Consider the following 16,542-nt stretch of genomic DNA (forward strand, 5'->3'; position numbering starts at 1 on the left):
ATTTCCATCCCAAAATCTCGAACCGATACCTATTCTGGGTTTACTGTATAGACAAACAGAGATCAAAGAACGTTCCGGTGTTCTATTTTCGGATAAATCTTTTCTGTTTATATAAACTGAGAATTCAATAGAAAGGTAGGTAAATAACTATATTAAATAATTCATACCTATTACCTACTAGTATTAAAATCTAAATATTATGTAAAACAAAAAGGTTACTGACTGACTGATCTATCAACGCGCAGCTGAAACTACTGGACAGATTGGGCTGAAATTTGGCATGCAGATATTATGACGCAGTCATCCGCTAAGAAAGGATTTTTGAATATTCAACCCCAAAGTGGGTAAAATAAGGGGCGGGGGGAGGGGGGGGGGGTTTGAAAACCCTAAATACATACGGACAAGTCCCGGGCATCAGCTAGTTGAAAAATATAATATATTATCTTTACTAGCCAAAAAACACAGAAAAAAAACAGTGCAATTACACGAAATAAAATTTTCTAGGAATAGTAAAAACAGAATGAAAGCTGTTGAAATTGGACAAAATCATGACATTGATGTCAGCACAGTTTTAGGCCGTTTTACTTGAAAATGAGTTCAAGTTTGCATTCAGTGATCGAAATCATGAACTTTGTACTGAATTTCAGTTCGTTTTGCTAGGAAATGAAAATGGAATGGATTTGTATTCAGTTGGCTAGTTCGGATGAAAGGAAAACTATTTTGATCGAAAATGTAACAACACTTCTCATTTGCCAGCTCCTCAGTTTACATATTTTTATGGTCTCTAGTTCCCAAATAAAATAAAAACCTTTTTATGGGAGTTATTTCTTTCCCACAAAACAAGTTTGAAGACCTATTCGACGATATCCTATTTACCTACTTGACATTTAGTTTTTAGGGTTCCATACCTCAAAAGGAAAAAAGGAACCCTTTTAGGATCTCTTCGTTGTTTGTCTGTCTGTCGACGTGTCTGTCAAGAAACCTATAGGTTTCACGTTGGGATAAAATATTAGGTACCTACACACATTTTTGGGTAGTCTAAATATGCAATGTGTGTGCTGATTTCATTGCATAATAATATATCGTAAATAGGTATAGGTACTAAAAGAACATACAAATATTGCGATATGGAAATATACGACGGTAGAAATCAGCTTATTTCAAATTTCAAATATTTGCATTGCATCAGAGAGGAGGATGTTCGGATAAATTTTATTCATAGATTTCATGGATTGCTATTAGTTTTTCATGTTTATGGAGATTTTGTCTTTACATTCGGATTTAAAAGTTTTCTATACGAGAGGCTTCCATCTGACAGTTCATACACTCACCTCTACATGCTGATGATGATGATTAAGTCCTTTAATTATTTCGTGGAATTGTGTTGCAGCGGTAGCTCTCCATGAGCTCATGTTCTTGGATACAGTTTTGTATGCATTAGTTTATTCGACTAACCATACTCCTTCCGAGTTAGCCAGCTTCCATCTTAGACTGCATCTTCACTTACAATCAGGTGAGATCGCAGTTAAGGGCTATCTTGTATCAGAATAAAAATAAAAAATTTACAAATTTACAAATCGCATTCATTGTGCCCGTCGAACGACACAACGACTGGCCTCACCCGGGCCGCTTCGCTCTATCGACCGCTCTTAACCTAGTGTTCCTCTGCGAAAAATCTGCGAACAGTCTACACGGCAGTTGTAGCAAGTGGAAAAGCTACATGCTACATAATTCCATAATCTTTCGTAGTATATGTTGCGACTTACTATGACCGGGACTTGTTCGCGTGAATTTAGGTTTTTAAATCCCGTGGGAACTGCAAACAGTTCCCAAGGCAACAGTTCCCAAGGCGACTTTTGATTTTCCGGGATAAAAAGTAGCCTTTGTCACTCTCCAGTTCTTTAACTATCAACCAATCAGCCACTGCTGGACATAGGCCTTCCCAAGAGCACGCCACCACACACGATCCTCCGCCTTCCTCATCCACCCACTTCCCGCTATCTTCTTAAGGTCGTCAGTTCAGCGGGTTGGAGGTCGTCCCACACTGCGCTTGCTGATACGCGGTCTCTACTCCAGAACACGTCTACCCCATCGGCCATCGGTTCTGCGGCAGACGTAGCCTGCCCACTGCCACTTCAGCTCTTTAACTATACCCAAGCAATAACCTACTTTCCACCCTTTAATCACAATGTACTATTACCGTGCAGTAGAGATGCGTTTACAAAGCAGTAGATATAGCATTATAGATAGCGTAGGAACATAAGCCTTATGGGTGAGCTAGATTCGACCGTGCTCTATCTGTAGGTAACATTACAGTCATAATATTCGGAAAGTATTCACCGAAGTCATTCATTGTGCAAAACCTTGGTAGCACCCCACAATAGTCTGGCCCGGGTAAGCTGTATCGACCGCTTTCGCTTCGTAAACTCCGAGCTAGATTTGTCTAAGCATTTTATATTCCATATAATATTTTTAAAATATGTATTGAGGCTGAATTTGAGAGGTTGCTTGCATTGCGTTTCTATTGCACCGCACTAGAAAAATGTTCTTTAAAATTTGATTATTTCAGAAGAGAGTGGTTCCATGGGCAAATGGTTGGTGATCTTTTTAGGGTTCCGTACCTAAAAAGGAAAAATGGAACCCTTATAGGATCACTTTGTTGTCTGTCTGTCGGTCATGAGGCATGGGCAGATAGGTGACCTACCTTGTAGCAGACATCCGGGGAAAAATCTGAAAAACGTGAATTTGTGGTTAAATCCCACAAAAAAAACTAAATTGTGGTGAACTAATAATTAGTGTTTTCAATTTTCGAAGTAAGATAACTATATCATATGAGAAAGGTCTTCACCTGTGCATTCTAAAACAGATTTTTAATTTATTTGAATGCACCATAGTTTTGAATTATCTATCATAGTTATTATAGACTGTAGTATGGAACCCTCGTTGCGCGAGCCTGACTCGCACTTGGCCGGTTTTTTTACCCTTCGTTCCTTGACCCGATTCCACTACGCAACCCATTCAAGGTAGGTAGGTCTATTGGTTTATAATATATTATCCTGATTATTAAAAAAAAATAGTTTCATTCGGTTGACAGATTGGTTAACGCCGAATCTATATCTTATCCTATACCTACTATTACTTGTACCTACTTCATGCAATAGGTATGAAATTACATGACTATTAAACTAAGAAAATTGCAATACATTATTACTATAGGTTTCTATTTTTAACTATAAAAGAGTAAGTCAGTATGCCAGTACAGCAATATTATTTTCCCTTGACTTGTAATGTAACTAAACGTTTAACTATTACGGGTTTCATTAATAGTTTAATAATAGAACCACTTAACGGAGTTAAAGCGACCACAGTTTCCTCTTTAAAGGCCAATTTATAACAAGTTCACCAGTGAACGACGTAATAATAGTTTAGGTTTCACTGCGATTAACGTAGGTAAATATTTTTAGGGTTCCGTACCTCAAAAGGAAAAACGGAACCCTTATGGGATCACTTTGTTGTCTGTCTGTCTGTCTGTCAAGAAACCTACAGGGTACTTCCCGTTGACCTAGAATCGTGAAATTTGGCAGATAGGTAGGTCTTATATCAGACATGAGCGACAAAATCTGAAAACCGTGAATTTGTGGTCACATCACAAGAAAAAATTTAAAATGTGTTTCGATCAAAATTGCTATTTTCGACATTCGACGTAAGATTGCTATATCAAGTGGGGCTATATGAAAGGGCTTTACCTGTACATTCTAAAACAGATTTTTATTTATTTTTATACATAAGTAATAGTTTTTGATTTATCGTATAAATTGTCGATAAAATACGATTGTAGTATACGAAACCCTCAGTGGGCAGTCTGACTCGCACTTGGCCGGGTTTTTTATTTAATTAGTAACTGAGCTGGAACTTTTTTTCGGGTTATGCCACACATGACACAGTTTATTCCGACGAAAGGAGTTTCTATTGAGAGGAGCCAGTCGAAAGAGGAGGCTTGGTTTAAAACAATAATTAATCTTGTTTCTAATGATCCAAGGTAATTAATTAATTATTCATTCGATGGAATCCTCATAAATTAAAAATGAACTATCTAAAACATGACACAAATTAGTTTTTAATTTAAATGAAATTTGTTTAAACATAATAATATCGTAAACATTAGTAGGTATTAAACATATCATGCCCTACAATCAAATTATGAATATTATAGATACATTCCTATGGAAAATAACGAAACTTGTTTTGGTTATAATAGGCATAATTAAGTCGTAAAAGGTATCTAGTTACGTCCTATTGCCTGTACCTACATATTTTTATAACTATTGCGCGATAGTATTTAAACAAGATAACGGTTTGCACAATTAAAACCTACCTATCCACATTATAGGAACACTATTTATTTAAGGTAAGATAAGATATAAACTAAGTATATAACTAATACATTATTATGCATTAACTTTGGCCCGTGACGCCATCCGCGTGCGATACCTACTTATTAGGTTTTGTACTATGTAGTTATGTACTAAGCTTCAGTAGTACCTACATAACAGTAACAAAAGCAGGCGTATAATATGAGTATAACTTGCCGCCAGGTTAAGTGGCGACTTGACCTGGAGCACTGTTCGTGACAAGCTTGAGTATAATTAGGAGTCAACACTTCTTTATCGAATTTTAGCAAAGCTTGTGATTTATGATGGGAACTCTTGTGTTCTCTGCGTATTCAACAATTTGTTTTGTTTTTAAATAAAAATAGCGAGCAAACGAGCAGGCGTGTCACCTGATGTTAAGTGATTACTGCCACTCATGAACATTTGCAGCACCAGACAAACCGCTAATGCGTTGCTGGCCTTTCAGGAACTACTAAGTGTAAGTACCACGTGTACTAAGTAATCTTCTTTCTATTTTTTGAAATATAACAAAACAACTGCAATACAGTATTCACTACATAGAGATAGTATTTTTTTTTTTATTCAGATACAGGTTAGCCCTTGACTGCAATCTCACCTGGTGGTAAGTAACGATGCAGTCGAAGATGGTAGCGGGCTAACCTGGAACGGGTATGGCAGTTTTTAATGAGCCCATGCCCCTTTGGTTTCTACACGGCATCGTACCGGAACGCTGAATCGCTTGGCGGTACGGCTTTGCCGTTAGGGTTGTAACTAGCCACGGCCGAAGCCTCCCACCAGTATACACTAGTACAGGGGTTGTCACGCGGCCCATTCATATGTCCTTAGTAACTAATCACTACGTAACATTGTAAAGGGCATATATTGTTAAAATTTAGGTAATAATGTATCAGCTGATATCCACGACGTTGGCCGCGTGGATTAATTGTATTTTGTTTCTTAGTACAAATTCATACTAAAATCTTACAAAGTAACCTACTTCTTCTTCTTTAGGTTTTGAAAAATCCCGTGGGAACTCTTTGATTTTCCGGAATAAAAAAAAGATTCCGACGAATTGAGAACCTCCTCCTTTTTTTGAAGTCGGTTAAAAAGAAGCCTATGTCCATCCCGAGGATGCAAGTCATTTGCTATAATTACAAGCTACCTCTGTAAACCATAGATGATGGTCGCGTCGCGACTTGGTACACATGGGTTTAGGTTGTTTTAAAATACCGTGGGAACTTTTTGGGACCAAAGTAGGCTTTGTCTGTCCCCGGTATGCAAATTATCTCTGTATTCATCAAAATTCGTTATACGGATGGACCGTGAAAAGGTAACAGACAGTGGCGTGCACAGGGTTTGAAGCCAGGGTAGGCACCAGTGTGGTAGAACCTGTTTACTGGCAAGTTATAATGAAAAATATGCATTGAGCTATTACAACTGGGGTAAGCAATGCTTTCATGCCTCTATGAGCTGCACGCCACTGGTAACAGACATACAGGCAGACATACTTTCGTTTTATAATATTATCGCAGTATGGATTATCCAGAATCTACTCTAAAGATGTCAAAGTTAAAGGGCAAGTCAAAATAGGAAGTCATTAAAAATACTTTAATTAGAGTTTTGGTGCTTCCTTAGTATAAATGAATAATATTAAATATTGAATATTAATACAAAGATTTTGTTAATCTACTGTTTTTAGTTAGTTTTGATATAATACTCCGCTGGCCACAGCAGCAGGCAGGGTAAACAACATGCAGTCAGTGCGTAGAAAGCTGGAACATAGTCTTGGTATACGTCTTTCATCAAACCTGCGACCAAACGAAAAATTTAATTATAAATTAAATATTTGAAGAGCAACCACCGATTTTCTTGCTGGTTCTAAAAAGGGCATTCCGAACTGGTGCAGTGGTAAATTCATTTGACAATTTGAAAACCCAATATGAAACATAAAGGTTTAAAAGGTGTGAAGACTCCTTCAAATCAAGAGTGATTGGGCATCTTCTAGAAAAATGCGCTTCAACCTAGACCTCATCATTGCTTTTTGTCGCCAAGTGCAAGCATGAGCATCTCGCAAAAAAAATTGAATAAAAAATTAAAAAAGAAAAAATTTCTATTTCTATTACAGAACTAGAAAACGTTTAATCACTGTTGATGCCCGCGATTTTGTCCGCGTGGATTTGGTTCACTAAAAATCCCGTGGGAACTCTTTCGATTTTCCGGGATAGCCCTATGTCCTTCCCCGGGATACAATCTAACTCTGAACCAAATTTATCAAGATCGTTTAAACTCTTGGTCCCTGATAAGCTCTGCTAGCTAGCAGACAGATACGTTTTCACATTTATAATATTAGTATGGATGAAGGGTCACAAGGAATCTAAATATATAAAAGGAAAAGGTGACTGACTGACTGACTGATCTATCAACGCACAGCTCAAACTACGGGACGGATAACGCTGAAATTCGGCATGCAGATAGCTATCATGACGTAGGCATCCGTTAAGAAAGGATTTTTCAAAATTCAACCCCTAAAGGGGTAAAATAGGAGTTTGAAGTTTGTATCAAAGTCTGTCAGTTTTGAAGTTAGTGACATATTTTAATAAGCTCATATGTTAAAATCTCATTGTTAAAGATCAACCCTAAAGGGTGTGAAATAGGGGTTTAAAATTTGTTTAGTCCATGCGGACGAGGTCGCGGGCATAAGCTAGTAGTATGTATAAAATGGTATCCTAGTTTGTCCGTCATTCAATTGTACAGTTATATGAACCAATTTTGTTCAATAAAAATAAGTCCATTCACCGCATGAATCTATTCAGATGTCAGCAGACCTAAAACGTCTAGCATCGTTCCACTTCAGCGTGAATAAACACTTCAATCTAAAAATATATCCCAAGAAGCAATATGCGCTGGAAAATTGGTTCTATATGCTAGGAAAACGCGCGAATGTGTTTCGCTATGCAAGTTTTCAATCTACGATAAGTAGCGAGAGTTTTGCAATCATGCAAATCCTTCCTGTGCGAATTTCACTTCATATTTGCCTTGTAAGTATAGACAAACACGAAATGGAATGAAAGTTTTTGATTAAAACAATCGGCTACAAACAAACTATTAGAAACTAGATGATTCCCGCGACTTCATCTGCGTGGATTTAGATTTTTAAAAATCCCGTGGGATGATTTTCCAGGATAAAAAGTATCATAATATGTCCTTCCTCGGGATGTAAGCTAACTCTGTACCTACCGAATTTCATCAAAATCGGTTAAACTGTTGGGCCGTGAAAAGCTAGCAGACAAACAGACAGACACACTTTCGCATTTATAATATTAGTATGGATAGCAGTAGTCCAGAAATAGCAATTTGTTTCAATGTTAGTGTACAGTACCTAAAACTTACTAAATAAATGTTTAATAGAATTAAAATCCATACTTTCATACTAATATGTATTTACAAATGCGAAAGTGTGTCTAACTGTCTGTCTGTCTGTCTGCTAGCTTTTCACGGCCCAACAGCTTAACCGATTTTGATGAAATTTGGTACAGAGTTAGCTTACATCGGTAGTTCCTATGGTGCTGCAAATATTCATGGGCGTGACCTGCCTGCACGTTTGCTTGCTATTTGTATTTTAAAAAAAATATCAGTGCAGATTAGTGCAGATGTGGATTACACTGTGGCAATAAAACTAGTGTCTGAATGTATGTGAACAAGTTGCAACCAACCAGGCTTCAAAATATAACGCTCGTAAAAATGATTCGAAGTAATATTCTGACAGCGGAAGCTTTATGTGTCGCAAGGATTTTAATTTGAAAAGTTTTTACGTTCAGCTTAAATTTTAGGTTAAGCACTTGTGCCGCGGACCTGACATTTAATTTTCTCTCTGCAGAGCTGACCGAGATTAAAAATCTAGCTTACTGTTGTGAATCATTGCAAAGTGTATGCCAGATAAATATTGAGGCCAAAAAAACAATAAGATGAAAAAAATATAAGATCACTTTTGTTTAATGACCAATTATCATCTTAATGATAAAAGAATCTTTAAAACGTACGGATATCTTCTAAGTTTATAAAAGGAAAAGGTGACTGACTGACTGACTGAGCTCAAACTACTGGACGGAATTTGACATGCAGATAGCAGCTATTATGACATAGACATCCCCTAAGAAAGGATTTTTAAAAATTCTATATAACATACCTATAATAGGAGAAAATATGACATTGACTAGACCAGTAGAGAGCATAAACAAAGCGTAAGCGCCTGTAAAGTCATCATGTGTGACGTGATGAGAAATGACGAGGGGGCTGGCGACGTGCAACCACGCTCGAAGGACTCCAAGCAGACTCGTCACCACAGCCAGCCATATAAACTGACGGATTTGGAGAATCACTGAAACATATACAGACTGTTGTGAATCTATGATTTGAGTGAACACAGGCCTGCGCATACGAGGGACTGTTGTCCACCGAGGACAAAAGTCATTTATCTTTTACTAACCTTTTAGGTACTAAATTAGTCCATCGTTTAAGAACCTACGTTACGCGTTCTCATCCATTTATGTCCTCCGCGGATAATAATCCCTCGTCTGTACAGATTGTAAGGCAAAACGCACTCCTACCGGTGGAGTAGAGTCAGAACGCATCTTTTTATGATACAGTTCTTGCAATTCAAGAAGATGACTGAACCTTACTTGTGGTTACCTCATTTACATAGGCAGCAGTCGTGAGCAAAGCGCTCGCAAACGCACATCTCCAACAGTGTACCTTACTTATACCGATACGACTTTAAACACAAGCATGAGCTACTTGTCTTCGTGAAATGCAAGAACTATAACAACTAAAATTCTGCCTAATGTTCTTTGACATACGGTTAAAATTGGTTTAGTGAAAACAAAGCAGAGCAGGGCAGGGCTGAGATCTGTAGGACGCACTCTCACTTTGCTGAGACTTAAGACAGAGTTAAAACGAGATAGAGGTTGGTATATCTCACACATAAATCTGTCTCATTTTAACTGAGCAAAGTAAAAGCGCCCTCTATAGATCTCAGCCTAAAAAGTAAACTTTTTTTAATCTATGCTAAGGAATGCGACTGCGAGTGTGGCCGTGTCTCCCGCCGTTATGCTCAAGTAAATAAAGCTGAGTTTGAGTTGATAAGTCTTTTTCCTGCAGAAAGAAGTGGAGAGTGGAGTCTCCACTCTGTAGTTATGCGTTGCGCCTAAATAAGAGACCTCCCACTGCGGCTATTACAGTGAAATACACCCCAAGGCCGCACAGTAAGGTACTACGAGAATTTATTATATTCCTATTTCTTAGGTGATAAAAATGATAATAACGAAATACACTTGAATAAAGGCCAAAAAGAAAAATAATTTGTGATAAAAATTGCGAAAGTCGAAATTAAGGGAATCCGTACTTCACTAATATCTATCAGTTAATTCATTTAAGTACTAGATGATGCCCGCGACTTCGTCCGCGTTGATTTAGGTTTTTAAAATCCTGTGGGAACTCTTTGATTTTCTGGGATAAAAAGTATTTTATTTCCTTCCCCGGGATGCAAACTGTCTTTGTACTAAATGTCATCAAAATCGGTTGAACAGAAATGGGCCGTGAAAAGCTAGCAGACAGACAGACAGACACACTTTCGCATCTATAATATTAGTATGGATATCGTGTAAGAGTTGAAACTTTACTTTTCCGTAGCCTTTCCCGTCGATAATATTGATGAGCAAGGTTTACTGCAATACTTAAGTGAATACAGCCGCTCATGAATATAATAAATCAGTTTTTTCTCTATAATTTAGCAGTGATCTCTAAATCTGTGATGTTGTTCTACATAAGTCTAATTATCTAGTATCAGTGACGGTTTTACTAGTTTGACCTTTTGATTTACCCAGGTTATCTATTGATGTATTTAGATAATATTATGTAAGTACACATATATTGTTTGTAGGAGATAAATCATCATTCTAGACAACAATGGTATCTAAATATGATTTAAATTGCTAAGTGCTTTGTAATTTATTGCTCTGACGTTCGTGCGATGAGATATACTTTTGTTACTTTGTACACAAGTACACAATGTTTAATTAAAAATATCACCTACATTTATTTAATGATCATAATACAGACCTACCTTGAAGAACTTGTAGAACAAAGTAAGTACTTGATATAATATTACTGATAGATAGATACCTATTCTCGCTGCTAGAGTGAAAACTGTTGCCACGTAGAATAGAAATCTTGTATTTATAGAAACAATGCTACTTATAAATGCAAGTCCAAAACGGCCAGCAACGTCTGCGCCGGCGCTTATAGAAATACACGCTGCCACTTGATTCTGAAACATACAGGGTGTAACCAGAACGCTTGCAAAAACGAAGACAGGTGATAGTACTGATGATTTAAATTGATTATATATACTACTGCTACAATTTGGCCGATAAAAGGGGGGAGGGGGGGACATTTGACTCTCATAAAAATTAGCACTTTAAAACGTCATATTTTACAAACGGATCTAGAAATCGAAAAATGATGTTTCCACACCCACAGCATTTTTAAAAGACCTATTCAACGATACCCCACACTATGGAGTAGACGAGAAAAAAAAAATCATCCCCATTTTACATGCAGGGGAGCTACCCTAAAAAAATATTTATCACAGTTTTATTTCACCACTTTGTCGGCGTGATTAATATTTATACCCATGCCAAATTACAGATTTCTAGCACTAAGAGTCTCTGAGATTAACCGTGGACGGACGGACGGACGGACATGGCGAAACTATTTTCTTTTTTAATATTTTTTTAAATAGTGATTAAGGGTTCCTTGTTTACTACGGAACCCTAAAAAACATATCTTATTTGTTGAGTAGGTAAAAAACTTACTGTGTTCAGTCCATATTGATAGAAAAGCATCGGTTGCAGAACAAAGAACATCACATCTGAAAAATTGACGAAGCTCTGTCCGATACAAATGTTACAGAACACTGGATCCTTTAGGATCTGAACATTTAACATTTCTAATATGTCGTGCCTGTAAAATAGAAATAAATTCTAACAAGGTGTACCTACACACATTGTATAAATAAATAAATAAAAATATTTTTTATTCAATTAAACTTTTACAAGCACTTTTGAATAGTCAAATTGATCTTGTAAAATATATATTTGTGATAGACAAAAAGACAACATAAGTTAAAATGAAGTCTTACCCAAAAATGGTCAGTGACATAATATGTCTATTCGTTGTTGTTACATCTATTTTTGATTCCTTACTATTTTTGTGCTCGTCAAGTAAATCAATATTTTCCTGATGTTTTGCTCCATTTTCTAATAACAAAACATCTACAATAGAACCAAGATTTTAAAATACTTTATCAACACCACATTATATAACATTTTTATGAGATAAAAATACTTGCTGTTCTATTTTTAATAGTCTTCGTGTAAGTTTTCATAGCGGCCATGCCGGATAAGGTGTGTAGTGAAATTCCGCTTATTAGAAGCAGTGTTGACCTAAATCCGTAACGTGACAATAACACTTTTAGGAGTTGTGGATAAAAAATTAGTATTACTCCTTGGGTCGCTTTTATAAAGCTCATCACTTGAGTTCTTTTTCTTACAAAGTAGTGATTAAAAGTGGAATAACAAACGGGAACAATCATCCCAAAACCAACTCCTTGCAGCACTCCAAACGTGAAGGGCAGTTGGTTCGTGCTTGATATAAAAACCGTTACAAAGGAACCAGTCGACATTATTACGGCTCCTATAAAGCCCCCTAATCTCAAAGAGCATCTTTTTCCTATCACGTTGAGAGTTAAGCCTGTAAAAGAAAAGTTTCTTATAATAAAATATTGAGAGTATTTTTTTCATATTCGAGTACTTAAGTCTTAGCGAAGCGTAGTTTTTTAGGGTTCCGTACCTGCAGTGTGCCAACGGGACCCTATTACTAAATCTGAAATCTATAGAGCGCACTTTGACTTTGCTCAGACTTAACACACTGTTAAAACGAGACAGCGTTATATAAACGGCATAAATCTGTATCGTTGAAGTCAAAGTGCGCTCTATAGATTTCAGCCTTAGCCTCCGCTGTCCGTCCGTATGTCCATCCGTCTGTCTGTCTATCTGTCATTGGACTGGGTCTCATCAACCGTAATGAGTTGAAATTTTTAGTGTTTCTGTTGCTTTTATTTTCTATCAAGAATTTTGTAATGTGGTTGATCCTTATTCCTCTAGTTATAAGCAAAGTTACAAAATACAGACCTCCAACGGCTAACATGATTGAGAAAACTCCATGCGCCGTTGTGAGAGATTTGGCACTGGAATCTGTGTCGGCGATAAAATCTTTGTATATTAAACCGAATGAGTTCACGTGGCCGATGCCCGCGATCTGAAAATATTGTAAAAAAACAGGATCTACAAAATATGACAATAGTTAACGGGAACTGTGCGTTTCCGTTTATCTACCCTGGAAACAGCCACTCTAGATTGTATACCTACTCGAAAACGTGTGTCACCACGGACAGAATAGAATTTGTACATGACTGGAATTTGTACTTATGTTATTTTTCTTTACATTTTCTGTCGACTATGTACCTACAGAGAATTTTTTTTTGACTTACAGTCCAAACACTTGAACCTAATGTTTAGCACTGAGGTTCCTTTTATACTTAACTAGTTTATTCCCGCGTGTACAGTGTACTACACAAATTTAAACCCCTGTTTTACCCCTTTAGGGATTAAATTATCAAAAATCAAATTTTTTTAGCGGATGTCTGCGTCAACAGCTATCTGCATGCCAAATTTCAGCCCGATCCATCCAGTAGTTTGAACTGTGCGTTGATAGATCTGTCAGTCAGTGAGTTTTTCTATGTATATACAGGATGTAACTAGAAGGCTTGCAAAAACGAAGACTGGTGATTACTGATATTAATACCATAAAAAAACGCGAAAAATAAATCCTATAATTTTGTATAAGTTTACGATAATATATTGCAAAAAAAACATCTGACTGACGCTTGGAGTCAATGCCGCGTCGTAGACGGGGCATTGGCCCGAGTTTTGCACGCTATACATTGCGGGTTTAAAAAACACTAAATCACTAAAACTACAAAATCAGACAAATGGTTATTGGTATTGGATTGTGTTTAGGTAGTATAATTATAGTAACGCTAAGTTTTTTGCTAGCGATCTGGCGTGGATACAGACACGGAATAATGTCGGATTTTTTGAAATTGCCACAGGATAGACAATTTATACTATTTTCGAGAGCGTTATGTTGTCAGGTACATAAATATAATAAATAGCGATGAAGCTTTCAATGTGTACTGCGCGTGTAGCACGTAATAACTTTAATGAATATTAATCAACGAATTTGCATTATTTGTTATCTTTGGTAATAGTGTTGGAATAATTGTGTACACTGTGTTTGACGATTGACTTAGCATATTAACATTGAGTTATGCTTCTATTATAATATTATTGTCAAACAATATACATTATGTAACTTCTGTAGGAAAAATTTGATATCTCTAGTTTTTTAAACTATCTTGAGTGATTTTTCATTATACGTGTTTAGTCGACGTTAGCCCGACTAGTCCCTGAGTCCTAAAAAGGACTGTGTGCTAAAAAGGACCCCGGATGGGTTCGAAGCTAGTCGGGCTAACGTCGACTAAATACGTGAGTAAAGCCGGCGTGTGATATATGTATTATGTATTGAGTTAATTTCTTTAAGCCTCACTACTATCTAAAGCTTCCTGAAAAAGCATAGGTATAGGTTGTAGGAACCTACTTTTTATTCGTGGAAAATTAATTCCTGTAGGATAAAAAAAACCCAAGTTAAAGTAAATTTTCGAATGATAATCGCTTAGGTATATACTTACAACCTTTGGGAGACAGTTAACGGATACTTACATAAATATTTATAGTCAAAATACTTAAATGAAAACGTCTAGGTATAACGCGTAAAATTTAACTTCTCACGCGCCATTTTAACTTTTTGTGTTGAATTACATATTATCAAAAGTATAATTTTAGCCCATAGCGAAACCAATAATTAATCTTTGTTTTAGTATGGTTTTAGTCCTTAATTAATCCTTATTTCAAAGGTGAATCTTACTTTTGACGTGATAGTTGACTCATAAAATGGCGCTCGAGGAGCCATTTTTACGGACTTTACCTAAAGTATCTATCAATAGTATACCTACCTATTGCGAAATACTTTTCAAACAGCTAATTTTAAATCTTGAAAAAAATATTTGTTTGGTAATTTGATTGTATTTTTCCGTGTTACCGGACACCGGAAACTATAAATTCATATTACACGTCGTTAGAAATACGTTCCTATTACGTGTGGTAATTGGTGTCGAAAATAAATGACCTTACATACTTAATATTATTTGATACCTACGAAATCAATACGGCGTTCACTGTTCAGTGCAAACAATTCGGATCAGAGGAAATAAATTAAGTGACGATTGCAGCAGAGAAAAACTATCAAGAGATGATATCAGTACTCTTATTATAAATGTGAAAGTGTGTTTGTTTGTTGTTTTATTGGTTTGTACTCCAATCACGTGCAACAGTGCAACGGATTGGCGTGATTTTTTGCATGGGTAGATAAAGACTTGGAGAGTGGCAGGCTTTTTATCCTGGAAAATAAAAGAGTTCCCACGGGATTATTAAAAAACCTAATTCCACGCGGACGAAGTCGCGGGCATCAGCTAGTAAGAAATAAAAAGCATAACATTATAAATAAGTAGGAGAGATGTACCTATATACATACTTCTAGTCAAATAGGTAGATTGTATAGACAAAAGCAAGTGTATTGGTACTTACAAAAATGATAATGATGCCAAAACATACAACGTATCCCCATTTATCAGTAACGGTATCTTTTGGAGTCACTTTTGAATTTTCCGGATTCATTTTCACAGTTTTATGTTCGGTAACGCAGCACACCACGGGTCGACTAAAGTCGCACTAAACTAGCGGATACATGAGATAAAGGACTAATTGTCGTTACAGTTAAAACTCTTATCGAGTCAAAAGAAATTTTAACTGGAAAAAAACAACTTTGACTAAATATATGTCCGCGACTTCGTCCGCGTGGACCACACAAATTTCAAACCCCTGTTTTACGCCTTTAGGGATTAAATTATCAAAAATCCTTTCTAAGCGGATGTCTACGTCATAACAGCTAAGTCTGCATGCCAAATTTCAGCCCGATCGATTTCAGCCCGTGCGTTGATAGATCAGTCATGTCACCTTTTCCTTTTATATATTTAAAGATAAACGTAGTTTTGAGTCACTCGGCTTCACCCAGTCTTATCTATCCTACCCGCACGTCACCCGCGCTCGCCCGCACTGCGTTAGCGCGGGGGCTGTGTGGGTTTAACGGGACGTTCGCTTCGCGTTTGCCGTCTCGGTCTGTCGCGTACAGTACCTTCGCTACCGGCTTCGCTTGCTACCTCACCTTCGCTTGTTGGCTCGCTTCATTTAGGGTCTCCTTCCCAAACGTCTGGCTTAGCACTCAATAACACTAGGGATAAGAACACAGATAAGTGAAGGAATGAGAACAGCCAAGACTGAGTGGAGTCGAGGTGTCCGTTTTTATTACGGGCCACATTCGCGCTAATCTTATACTATACATTATTTGTCAGTTTATTGTCAACTTATGAAACTGAAAAAAAACTGTCCAGCAGTTTCAGAGAGCCTTTTTTGTCAGTTAAAAGTAGTTTGTAGTTTTGACTAGATAATTAATTTTGACTGTAACATGGTCATCAAACCGAGGCACATAATATGGCACATGATATAGGTACATACTACAGATTGTTTATTAAGTAGGTACCTACTGCGATAACACCTCTTTGCTCGTGTGAACACGCGATGCGGAATATGTAGGTATTCTCTTGTTTATGTCTGATAATAAACAAAAGAATACTACTTTCTAACTACTTTTATTTTATTAATTTTTATTTGATTTTATTTGGAAAACCGACAGCTTAAATTGTTTTTAATAATCTTAAAATTAGGTACCTAACTAGGAGATAATAATAGGTATTATAAAAAATTCACAGTTAGATACAAAGTTAAACAGTAAGAAGAACACAGTGACAAAACAAACTATAACTAGATATAAATAATTTGTAATTATGTTATGCTAG

General features: G+C 36.7%; 2 protein-coding genes across 6 annotated transcripts in view; one reads left to right on the forward strand and one right to left on the reverse strand.

The window, feature by feature from the left end:
- The window catches only part of kcc (solute carrier family 12 member kcc), a 334,603-nt gene that overhangs the window by 82,220 nt on the left and 235,841 nt on the right, over positions 1 to 16,542 (forward strand). The gene's annotated exons all lie outside the window — the stretch shown is intronic.
- Positions 5,986 to 15,347, reverse strand: LOC117995260 (monocarboxylate transporter 9-like). Of its 2 annotated transcripts, none has more exons than XM_069502334.1 (8): positions 15,215 to 15,347; positions 12,641 to 12,767; positions 11,796 to 12,200; positions 11,590 to 11,707; positions 11,264 to 11,411; positions 10,572 to 10,716; positions 8,578 to 8,769; positions 5,986 to 6,199 (listed from the first exon to the last, which is right to left on the reverse strand). In XM_069502334.1, the coding sequence occupies exons 1-8, from the start codon at positions 15,302 to 15,304 to the stop codon at positions 6,087 to 6,089; spliced, it is 1,338 nt and encodes a 445-aa protein (XP_069358435.1). In that variant the 5' UTR covers positions 15,305 to 15,347; the 3' UTR covers positions 5,986 to 6,086. The 2 variants fall into 2 exon arrangements, with proteins under 2 accessions (XP_069358435.1, XP_034839143.1); XM_034983252.2 differs by having other exon boundaries at positions 11,590 to 11,722.

Source organism: Maniola hyperantus, chromosome 2, assembly GCF_902806685.2.
Source record: "Maniola hyperantus chromosome 2, iAphHyp1.2, whole genome shotgun sequence".
Lineage (NCBI taxonomy): Eukaryota > Metazoa > Arthropoda > Insecta > Lepidoptera > Nymphalidae > Maniola > Maniola hyperantus.